At 44.5% G+C, this 12,238-nt stretch overlaps 1 protein-coding gene across 2 annotated transcripts in view; it reads left to right on the top strand.

The window, feature by feature from the left end:
• CDCP1 (CUB domain containing protein 1) overlaps positions 1-12,238 on the top strand; it is a 28,851-nt gene that overhangs the window by 7,030 nt on the left and 9,583 nt on the right. For both annotated transcript variants that reach the window (XR_008464960.1, XM_054192227.1), the window contains exons 2-4: positions 7,350-7,553; positions 8,922-9,278; positions 10,602-10,970. Coding sequence is in view for 1 of the 2 variants with exons in the window: in XM_054192227.1 (XP_054048202.1) it covers positions 7,350-7,553; positions 8,922-9,278; positions 10,602-10,970 (930 nt within the window). In the remaining variant the exon portion in view is untranslated. The remainder of the gene's footprint in view (positions 1-7,349; positions 7,554-8,921; positions 9,279-10,601; positions 10,971-12,238) is intronic.

The following is a 12,238-nucleotide window of genomic DNA, read 5'->3' as shown; positions in this document are numbered from 1 at the left end:
GAAGGGTGAAAAGGGATGATCTGAAGTTCCTCAGAAGTGAGAGACAAAGAGCTGCTGACAGGATGTTTGGCATGGGAGGGACCACAGATTGTGAAACGCGCTCTTCCACCTTCGCTAACCACAGCCAAGACGGAAGAGCTGCTCAGACATGCTCCAAGATGCTGTCCGCTCGCTGGCTTACATCAAGGTAGGGATAAACTGTGAAAGCAAACACCCCTTTGATCAAGGGAGGCTCCTGCAGTGACTTGCGTGGTGTCTTCGTGTTCCTCGTGCCAGTGTGACATTTTCTGGACAAGTTGCGCGGACCCATGTATCTTGGGTTTTGTACGTTGTACGCGAGTTGGCAGTCAGCTTGCAGACAGCACTCACTGACCTCTGCGTCTCGCTTCTACAGAAGCAACAAAACTTCATATCTGTAAAATAATAATTAAGGAAAGGCAGCCCAGAGTCAACATTCTCCCTTCCTTAATTACAGCTAAGCTTGCCAAGTCCCAAAGTGTCTTTTTTTTTTTTGCCACTTCTGAAGTCTTTTACGCAAGTTATGAGTGTCTTAATTATCCTTCTAAAAAGGTTCAAGAGAAAGGGGTAGAAGTACTGAAATTTGTTATTTTGTTAAAAAGGCATTTTTAAACTGAGGGTACTTTATTCCTGTGAGGCATTACAAATTCACTTAATGAATTAACAACTTCTGAATTAACAACCCCTGCTGGCCTTGGGTACTGACAGACCTGCTCTGGTGAACTGTGCTGGCTTGTAACATCACCATGGCAGAAGCGTCCGCCTTTCTTCCCCGATGAGGAGATCATCCCGATGTGTGACCTCTCGCCTGCTTCGCATCCTCATCCTGGCTATCAGTTTAAACAGTCAGTGAAGATTAGGGGGCTGTGCTGTGGTGGCTGAGGAATGGATATTCTCCACCAGGCGCCCTCTCCTGAGATGTGGATGGTTACACTCACGTAATAGTCGTAGGCAGCATCTATCTGTAAGTGTTTACAAGCTTTGCAGATTTTAAGCTTTAATTTTCTGGGTGATTCCCTGAAAGAAATCCTTTCACAAAATATGGACCTCATATCCCAAGAAAGCGTGGTATTGGAAGTCAGTTCCAAACATAAGGAGATTGTTGAGCGATGTAGAGAGTAGTTACTTTACATTTTACATGTAAACAGAAAACCTGTTTGCTTATGATAAAGTCCAACAGGATTTCAGCAGCTTGCAGCAAGTAGGGTTGGCTGTAATTTGTGACTGTGCTTGTGATCTCCATTTGCTGCTCACAGCACCGTTTAGTAGGTGAGAAGAGTATAAATGCTGTATGGTTCCCTGACTAACTTTGCTAAGGGCTTGATTGTGAAGGCAATTACCTGGATGGGCATTGGAGGTGGAACTGGAGGAGTGGATGATGCGTGGGCAATCGGGTGCTGTAGTTAAACTGGAGAGTTGGACTCAAACTGACAAAGGAAGATTCAATAAAGCAGGTCCAAAACATTTGAGTTGGCAAAGCAGGGAGATATTTACTCTTTTAAATATTCTTTGATCTGTTGTTGGCAAAATTGAGACAAATTGTGTTGGAGGTAATGGGGAAATGGATGATGAGGCATCTCTTAGCTGAGCCATTGGGGCATTCAGTCGGAATGCGGAAGCTGGAGTGAACAATCCCCATCATGCAGGAGGTCCCTTCACTAGGCGAAAGGTGTTCTGGATGGATTGTTCTGAATGCGTTTTACCAATGCTGCTCTGTCCTGCACCAGGGCTGTCCATTAGATTGGTGATGGGAGTTCTTACGGCTTGAAACTGAAATCATTCAGCTTATGGCCAGGTCACTCCATTAATGAGTCATACCCCTTGCTTCTCACCATCTTGCCATGACCTTTGCAGTAGATTATGTGTAGTGGAACAGCCTCAGCAGGCCATGGGCACACCTGTGGGCCAGCTGCTCTGCAAGGGCTTAGAAGAGGTGGTGAGCTTTCCAGGAGAGCTTATCGAGCCGTACAGGCAAACAGCACTGTGCTATCCCTGTCTCCAGGTGGTGGCACGAAGCGCTGCGATGGATGAGCCTGTTCTCCGGAGGGGTGTGTTCGTTGTGTGGGTTGACATCCCCCTCGGGCAGAACAGGAATTTGGATCCTGGTACTTCATATCCGGAGCGAGCGTTGCCGCTACTCGTCTTCTGCAGCAGCCCGTCTCCTCCAGCTGCCGCCAGCTCATGAATGGTGTCTGAGTCAGCCCCATCCAACTGTTTTTTATTAAAAATGGCTGAAGTGGAACAAGCCCACGACTTAACCAGAATGAGCAAACCAACAGTTATTTTGGGATATGCTAATATCTGGGATCTTTTTGTTGGTGGCTCTTGTGGGCTTTGGTTTCTTGGTCTGTCTGGGTTTTGTTTGGCTGTTTTAATCCATCCAATGAAGTCATAGATCAAACAATCCATAGATCCTTATGGATGAATTGCTGCAATAAAATGCATCCCTCTAGCCAAAACTAGTTGGACTCTGTTCTCACTCCTGCTTTGTTTAGCAAGGCATTGTACATAGCCATAAAAATTGCTGTCCTGCCAAGTTCTTTCCATGTACGTACATACATACGCTCTCTGTAAGTGGCTCTTGCTCTACTACCCTCCAGCTGCCTTCTGCATTGCACCCCCTCTTGTACAGGAAAAATGTCCTTTTGGCATTTATATACACATACGAAAAAATACTCGGGGTTTAGTGTCAGGTGCAACTACAGTAGATAAATTTAAACTAAACTCTGTAGAGTAATCCGACTTGTTTTACACCATGCGCTTTGTTTCTAACTCAAGCTGGAGAGCTCTGAGTAATAAAATTGATGAAAGGTTTGGAAAAATCTTACTGGTGAGAAAAAGCTAGCGGAGGTGCATTCGTGCAGAGAGGAGCATTACTTAGCGAAGAAAGGATGAGACAACTGTCATGAAGGCATAGCCTTAAATGAGGATGAGCAGCAGCAAAATCCAGTTATGGCAGGGAAGATTAAGATTAAGATCAGGGTGGTTGAAGAAATAGCCAAGGGAGGCTGCAAAACTAATCGCTTAGAGGAAATAAAATAAAAATAGGGTGAGATCAGATGTCTGCGTCAGCCATCAGGACTGGAGGCTTCACCTCCGACATCTTCCAGCCCAGCGATTTCATTGTTGTGTAGACGGAGAGCGGATCCAGGTTGGTGATACTTCCTCTTGTTGGTTTGGATATCCTGTGTGTCATCCCTGTGCAGCATTAATGAGGCATGGAAATTCCTTCTTTATAAGAAATGTGTACGGTTACTGGTAATCCTAATAAAAAGGCATGCAGTGGGAATCATAGACAATGACAGATCAGTATGAGTCATGAAGAGACTCACTCTTACTTGTAAAAGCTCTGCAAAATGAAGGTGATTTTAAGTGGTCTCTCTATTGTGCTCTCTGTGTGTGGCTATAGTTTGGGGGGGTTAGCCTTTATTAATTTATATTTAGTGACTTTGGGATCACTGGATATACTTTCTGCATGAGTCTCTTCTTCCATTTTTCCTAAGAAAATGAGATTTGATAGTCTAATGTAGCTTAGCACATCCCGAACGGCTGGCTGTTGTTGACATTACAGCATGGCGCTCTTATTTCTTGGCCAAAGTGATTATCTGTGGAGCTTCATCTTAGCAAGCTGTTTGTTTATGCGATAATCTAGCTTGGTGTCTGTCCTCGTGTGGGCTTCTAGCAGACAGCTTTGCTGAGCCTAACTGGGCATGGTTCTGCGTCCTTGTTGCCTATTGGGATGCCGATATATTGCAGCACTTCTGTCATTTTTGGGCAGGTCCAGTTTTGGAAAGCTGAGGCACGTCCGTGCTGGAAAGTGTTACTGAGCTGGCAAGGATTTGATCTTCTTGGGGGGAGATCAAATAAATAACTACATGGTCATGAAGTCTGGAAAAAGGGTATAGTGGGCAAAAAACCCAGGGAGCAGAAGCCAGGTCTTTCAAGGGCTGGGGAAGATGTTACCTTATTTTTGACCCTTGTAGGAAGGCTTTGCTTATTTCCCAACGCCATTCAAAACGTTGAAAATTTCTCTTCCTTGGTTTCAGCTCAGGGTGTGTATTTGTTTTGTTTTGAAGCTAGTCATGTGCTTAAGGTTACCCTTAAACTTAATCCTCGTGACTAAAAATGGTCTTAGAGCCGTGCCCAAGCATTTGGCACAGAAGCGCTGGCTGTCAGTGACCCTGGTGTGTTTCTCCATCCTGCCAGGTTGGCCGAGTGGTTGGGCTGTCCCAGGGATGGGAAAAGGAACAGTGATAACTGACCAGAAAGGGAGAAACAGACTTCTCAGTCGTACTAATAAAACGTAGACAAGTTTGACAATCACTTTACGCAAGCAAGAAGTCTCTTTTGTCTGTAGTTATTAATTATTGGTATTATGCTGTTAACACTTCATATCTGGATGATGTAAACATCAGAAAAAAAGATGACCAAGGATATTTTGTGCACTAAGCTTGATAAATAAAAAACCCCAAAGAACCTAGAAAGCCTACAGGGATCTGGAAAACAAAACTCTGGGCTAGGCTGGAAGTAGAAGTAGTTGTTTCACTTTCTCTTCTGAAAACACCTTCCTCCTGAAGCACGAGGAGGAGCAGCTCTGGTTGCTGCGTTTGCTTTACTCTTTTCACTTCCCCACCCCGTGGACGTTGCCCCTGCAATTGTCATATGTGTGCTTGGAAGGTCATTGCATGGTTCTCTTTTTGCCCGCGGCTCGGTCTCTCTTTTTGCCCGCGGCTCGGTCTCTCTTTTTGCCCGCGGCTCGGTCTCTCTTTTTGCCCGCGGCTCGGTCTCTCTTTTTCCCCTCTTTTTTTTCCCTTCCCCTCTTTTTTTTCCCCTCCTCTCTTTCTCTTTTCCCCCTCTGGAAACCCCAGACTGAAAGCCTCTGCAAGAGCATTTCTAAGGCAGAAAACACGATGTCAAGTAGTGGCAGCCACTGGAAGCGGTGAACAAAGTCAGTGTAGATGCTCAGGTGGAGGGCTGTCTCATCACTTAAAAGCTGTAGGAAAGTTACTAAGTGACCAGGTTCTTACTAATGGTATGGAGGATCGGCAAACTCATCGTTACAAATATGTGCAGAAATTTGGCAAGCCTTATGGTTTTTGAGCTTTTCATTTTAAGCCTTTGATCCTGGAGGCAAATAGGTAAGGCAGTTTCACGGGCTTGTTAAGTCTTTTGGCTCCAAGATTGTACAGAAAAGCCGGAAAGGCCGGAAGAAGGCTCAAGACCAACAAAACTGAAATAAAAGCTTGATGGGATATCTCTGAGCACTCTCTTCTGCCCTGCTCCCCCTAGCAGTGAGACTTTTGATGTCTGGTGTTTGCAAACCTGGAACTGCAACGTTCCTGGTGGCAGGGAGGGACCATAGTCCATGCCGACTGCTCGATCCCTGGGGGTTTCACAAAACATTGCAATGAAAAGTCAGGCCCTGCAAAACCATGAGATTGCTGTAGAAATCAGGGAGATTTTTAAAAGGGGTGTTTAAAAATAGGATGGGTGGGCTTTGTGGGAGCTTGAATCGCTGATACTGGTACACTTCTCCCTGCAGCCGTGACGGCTGAAGTTTTGAGTTGGGTGGAGGGTGATTGGTTTTGAGTTGGGTGGTTTCAGGTTGGTTGAGGGTCTCTGGTGTGCTCATCTGCCACGAGAAGGCTCTGCTGACCAAGGGTTCCCGTGGCTTAGTCAGCCCCACTCCCCGCAATCTTCGCCAGGTGAGTCCCCAGGTCTCTGGGCTTTGGCCAGTGTCCTTGCCACCACCATGACGATTGCAGCTGGCATGGACCAGGCTGGATGTTTAGGTGCTCAAGGGATGGTGAGTGGTCGGGTAGAGCCTGGGGCACCCTGCAGATGTGCATTTCTGAGCCAGCTGTTCTCCCGTGCCTTCCTGGCGTGCTGCCTGCCAGTGGCTGCAGAGGCTCTCCTGGGGTGCTGCGCTGCTGGGTTTGCTCGGGTAAATCTCTCTTTATTGGGGTTAATGAGCAAGAGGATTCCCAAGCTGGCATATGGGCAGAGCTTGGTTGTGCAGCCCTGCATGATGTCCCGCTCAAGGAACAGACATTTAGAACAGAACTTAGGGTACCCTTATTTCTAGATATCTTACTTTTTTAAAAACATAAATATTTTTTTTTTCTATAAACACTAAAAGCACAAGTGCTGTAGATACTGTGATTGTATCTTCCATACACTGAAATAAGGAAGGGAGAGTAGTGAAAACAAATGTCAGTAAACTTATGAACTGACTTGTCCTCAGATCCCACCTGGGAATGGGGTATGGCTGACTTCCATGCAAACTTTGCTTGCTTCAATAAGGGCTGGGCTCAGTATTTGCTGAGAACCACGCTGATGCCAATAACTTTTCTAGTCATCTTGAATGTCCAGTGAGTGCTCCTTGGTGTTTCATGTTGCGTGTATGGTTTTAGAAGACAGTCAGGTTTGGTCCATTTGATAAACCACTACCCATTCAATAAGAGAAGATTTCAACAACCAGTTTACTCCGTGGCTCCTGTATTTCCTGTGAGAGCTGCTCCTGCATGCCGTATTGCTTGAGGATGGGTTGAAATATGTGAAGACAGCTGAGGCTTTTATGTATTCCCCAAAAGCCATAAGTCTATGATGGTCATGTCGGGGATAGGGAGGAGGCATCCAAGAACATGCAGTCTGTCCCAGGCCACAGGTGCCTTCTGTGCTGCTGAGGAGCATTGCATGGATGTCCTGTGCCTTCAGGGAATGAGTTGCAAAAGGTGGGGAGGGTGGGAGAGGGCCATAACCACAAGTATAAACGTCTTGTTGGTATGTGCTTTTGGTATCGCCAGAGTACCTAGTCTGGTCTGCAGTAACTGCTGGGGCATACCCAGAGGTTCACCGGTTACCATCAGGTGCAATGGAAGCTGGGAGTTGCTTTGTTGTTTGACTGCTGAATAAACTTCCTCAATCGAGTCATGACTTCATGGGTGCCTTCAGAAACGAAGACGGCTCTATGTCGGGCATAACAGGGCAAAAAGCAAAGCCTGGACAACAGAAATTTGGAAGGAATAGCTGAGCTACTTTTAAAACGTGAAATAAATAACTCTCGTGAAGGTTACCTGGAGCAGAACTGGTCCTGCACAAATTGCATGTGTACCTCTCTCTGGGCGCATGCAGCAAGCGTATTTTTGTATCGTCTGTGCTGGGTTGGAAGAGCTGAGGCATTTTCTGTAGGTCCAACAATATGTTTTGAGAACATGGATGCAAGTATTCCTTCTGACAATGTGGCATCTATGGGGATGTGTGGAGAGGCTGGTGATACTCATACATGCTAGTGAAAAAACACTACATTATTTTTTTTTTTTCTTTCTTAGCTTCCTTTACGATCGCTCTTCGTACGGTGGACAATGTCACGGTTATGATTAAACTGCGACCTGGTGTTTTGGTGGGCTGTCAAATTCATGTTAAAAATTTCTTCAGGTCTGAACTCAAGATAAAGCCTGGGGATAACGTGACTTTTACCTTCACTTGTAGTACTCCAGAGAAGTATTTCATCATGGAAATTCAGAAAAATATTGGTAAGATACAGGTTTTTAATTTTTCCTCCAATGGTAATTTTCCTCCAGTAAAACTACATGCCTTTTTTTTTTTTTTCCCTCTTACTGTATTAAGGTATCCTCTGTAATCTTGGGTAAGAAGAAATCTTTGAACACCGATAAATAACTTTGAATTACTGAAACTACTCAAGTTAAAGAAGTCTGTATTATGGCTGGCAGAATGAGCGTTAACTTGGCTGTTTCAGACACAGTTGAATGATAGTTTGTTGCATCAATTCCTTGCCGCATTCCCTTCTCCCACGGTTTATAAACCCATCAAAGAATTTATTTTTTTTTTTCTGTCAAAGCCTGTGGGCACTGATAATGATACATTACCCACATTACTCATTGAGCAGCTTGATTTTGAATGTGAAACATTGAAGACGTGCGCATGTTTCCTTATTTTTAATGAACATTATTGCAATCAACAAACTGAAAATTTGGAAGTGTTGGAACTAAACCTTCATTTGTTTTGAATGTTATCCCTGGTGTATGCATGCTAGTGTACTCTAATGGCATGAACACGTGCTACTTCTCAATGAGATCCCAAACTTAGTTGAGTATTCAGTCTTTGGTAGCATCATTGTTGTTTTTGGGGTGGTGTTGAAGGATAGTTCTCTTCATGTTTTGGAGTTCTATTCATATGGTTCATGCAAATAGTCACGTTCACAATATTTCATGATATATTTGTAAGATGCAGTTGTGCTATTTCTTCTTTTAAGTTGAAGCCTAGACATGGATTAAAGTATGCTTATTTTTAGTGTGCAGCTTGAAATACCAATATTCTGGATTTTTTGAAGAAAAGTTTTCTAGGTTCTCCCCAGAATCGTGCAGTGGCAGTTGTTGTTATTCATCACGTCCCCAAAATTTGGGGGCCAGGTTTTTCATCAGGGCACCAAGGAAAAGAAGGTACAGTTTATGGCAAGCAGTGGAAAATTTCATATATGAATGATGTGCCAGGAATTCTCTGAGCGAGATGGGATAAAAATCAGTTCTCTAAATCCATGATTTCCATCTGTCCTGATGCTGCATTTCTCCCTTTTGCCCATTCAGCTTTCTACCCTACTCACTAAATACCTTCTAAACTCTTCAGCAAACAAGGCAGGAGGAATACTACAATTAATCCCTTCTGTTAGTCAGCTTGACTAAAGCAGGTTTATCCTGTCTGCTCTATGGGCTAGCAACCCTGTTTAGAGAGAGCATGTGACCGTATTATAGGAGTGTCTTTTAATGCACGTAGAAGAGAAGTGCAACCTAAAAAATGTGAAAATAGCAATCAAAGTATCAAATTCCTCATTTACTTGAATGCTTTCCAGAGTGTTATCATGGCTGTTCTCTCTCTGCATTTAGACTGTGTGTCAGGTCCGTGTCCCTTCGGAGATGTTCATCTTTACCCACTGGGGCTACCTCGCCTTAACAGGACTTTCATCTGGGATGTGAAGGCAAGTACAAAGGCTGGACTTGAACTGAAATTTTCTACCCCGTGGCTAAGACAGATTGAACCGGGAGAGACATGCCCAGATTTTGTTAGCTACAATATCAACAGCTGCATCGATAAGGCCACGGTCAACATTGGCACCTTCTGCAGGAACGGCTCAGTGTCTCGTGTCAAGCTGCTGGGAGGAGTCATCATGTCTCTGCATCTCCCATGGAACTCGCCGCTCACCACCTCGGGCTTCAACATAGCTAACAGGGCTTCCATAAAACGTAAGTACGGAGTAGTGTTTCCTCACCTGTAGCTGCCTCATGCAGATAGCAGCAGAATTCTTTAAACCTTTCTTCTCAGGTAACCTTCTAGTTTCGGTGCTGCTACCCCTAATTCCCTCCCACTTCATCTTTTCTCAAAGCTGCTATTGTGTGGTTTTTAGTTTGGTAGCTGTTGCTCTTCTAGCGTCAAAATATCTTAGTTTGATTGGTTAACCTATTAATTACAAAAATTGTTGTTAAACTGCCTTTGGTGCACATTACTCATTTTCAATTGCTTTAGATTTCCTAAAACTTAAACATACCTGCTCTATTTTTCTTTATTTTTTCAGCTAGGTGAGACTAGATAGCATAATTGGAATGAGCCAAGAGAGTTATTTACTGGTTGCAGTGTGTGGTTGCGTTTGTTTATTTTTAAATAAAGCTTCCTTGGCTTGCTGGAGTCTCAAGCCAATGCCTCCCTTCAGGAGAGGAAGGTGGGAAAATGAGAAGCAGTGCCTGGAAGGCACGTGAGGCTGCTTAAATACAGCTATCTGTTTCAACCTGCACAGTAACATAAGCCGTTGGGCAATAATCTTCTTAAAATACCTGGAATGTTATATAGCAATCGGCGGGTTACTTTGTGATCTCGCGACAAACCCTTCTAGGGAGATGTTCTCGCTCTTTACTTGAATTCTGCAGTTGTTGCCATCAATTATAGAAGGGACCTGGTCCAGGTTTGAGGTTCTAGAACACAAGTTTTTGTAACTCCTGGCACTCCTCGCAGTAGCAAATCATCGCTGGATTCCTAGAGTGGCACCATAATCTCTTGTGTACCCAACTTCATGCTGCCAAGAGTCATCCAAGCATGAAGTGTCTTACACAGTCTCCGTGGCTTGCATTTGTCTCTGCTGGCATGCTTTTGTTAGCTCTGGGATTTTTTTGGACAGAGAGCTCTGTGCTGGTATAAAAGCTCGCATCTTTTTTTTTTTTCCTGAAACCCAATGGAGCAGAAGCCGTTGTCAGGTTGCATGTTTGCCAGGACCAGAAATAGGAACTAGGATATTTCCTTTCAAAAAATAAAGGCCCCTCTGTCCATGTGTGTGAAAGGTAAACCCACTAAACTGAAAATACAGCATTAATATATCCCTTGCCTCTTCTGTGATTGACGACAAAAACTTCAACTCAAATATATGTTTTAGTCTGAGGGTTTTGTAATAACCTAACCTGTCGCTGAGGTGCGTCACTGTCAAAATAAAAATACTCTGCTGCTGGGGTGCTACATATGCCAGCGTGTTGTCTTTAATTGCAACTTGTTATGTGTGGTTTTTTTCCTCCTTTTTTTAGGGTTATGCATTATTGAATCCGTTTTGAAGGGAGAGTCTTCAGTCACCTTGATGTCCCCAAACTACCCGCTGGGCTTTCCAGAAGACGAGCTCATGACGTGGCAGTTTGTGATTCCTTCCAGCATGAGAGCAAGCGTGTTTTTCCACAACTACAGCCTCTCCAACTGCGAAAGGAAAGAGGAGAGGGTGGAGTACTACATCCCCGGCTCCCTCAGCAACCCGGAGGTGTTCAAGCTGAGCGACAGCCAGCCTGCCAATATCCCTGGCAGTTTCAACCTGTCCCTGCAGGGCTGCGACCAGGATGCTCAGAACCCGGGCATCCTCCGCTTGCTCTTCCAAGTCGTTGTTCAGCACCCGCAGGTCGATGAGAGTAAGTACCCGCCTGCCCCTTCCATTGCTTTTGCTTACAGATGCCTGGTCTGAGCACCGCAAGGAAGAGAAATGCTGGGTTGGGGTTTTTTTTCGTTGTTTTTCTTGAACTTTGGACCCTCCTTGAGTTTAAGGAGGTGGGTTGCCAAGCAACGCTGCAGCCTGTTTTACCACCACAGGTACCACCGGCCGTCATTACAGCAAGGTGGACGGTGATGCTAAAACTTGCAATTTGTGATGAAGTATAAAGGTCCATCATAGATGTTTACACTGTAGCTTGTAAACAGGGATTCCTTTCCTTTCCCAGCACCTGTATCATGTAATTGAAAAACACCTTTAACACCTGCAGTATCAGGGCTTGCATGTTGTATAAACAAAGCTAGCTTTTCCTTGCGACTGTGTTCCCTCTGGGGCTCGATCCAGCTATTGGGCAAGGACCATAACTGCTTGATCGGAATTTTCCGGGCTGCCTGTTCTCCAGTACAGAAATCAAGTTCAAGCTTTTTTGGACAGTTTTGAATCTTACAGCTGAAAATAACATTTCAAAGGTATCTCTTAAAATGTGAGCACAGGTTTCTGCTCTGTACGTAAGCAGTCGCCAGGTGAAACCTCCTGTCGCGGATGGTCAGGATTCATAGCATTGAATGGGTGAAATTGGAGATGTAAAACTATCTTCATACTACTAATGGCATCAGTATGTATTTCTTTCCTTCCCTGCTTCCTTCCTCTGAGTTTTATTTTGCTTCTTAGGGAAGCCTGAACATCTTCCAGTGTGAAGAAGTCACACTAGACATGGAAGATGTCAATAAGATACTCCAATGATAATATGCCCTACGCATTTGGATGTTCTTTAGGTTTCTTGCTGCTTGTTGCTACGCTAAGAATATTTGTTTGTTTGTGGTTTTGCGCCAAGTTCAGACAGGCTTAACACAATGATGTGTAATACCACAGCATCTATCTGAAAACAGAAATAAAAAGCCTGGCTAGGTAATGAGCTATGAAATAAGCGATTTATCCTCTGGCTTCTTAGCTCTGACCTTGGTTCATGGTGGAGGTTAATAGACAAGGTGCCCTCACTGCAGAGGAGCAGGTGGAGGGAAATCCACGCTCCGGACTACCTCTGTAGCAGGAGCTAATCAGAGGCTTTCTAAGTCATTTTGGAGGGAATGAAGTTTGAGTGGCCTGTACCTTGAAGTTAAGTATGCAGAAAGGATCTGTAGCATCTTGCCACTGTAATCCTCAGTTCTTTGTCTAGTCTGGCTCCATTCG

The sequence above is a fragment of the Rissa tridactyla genome, chromosome 2 (assembly GCF_028500815.1).
Source record: "Rissa tridactyla isolate bRisTri1 chromosome 2, bRisTri1.patW.cur.20221130, whole genome shotgun sequence".
Lineage (NCBI taxonomy): Eukaryota > Metazoa > Chordata > Aves > Charadriiformes > Laridae > Rissa > Rissa tridactyla.
This window is presented reverse-complemented; position numbering and strand designations above follow the sequence as displayed.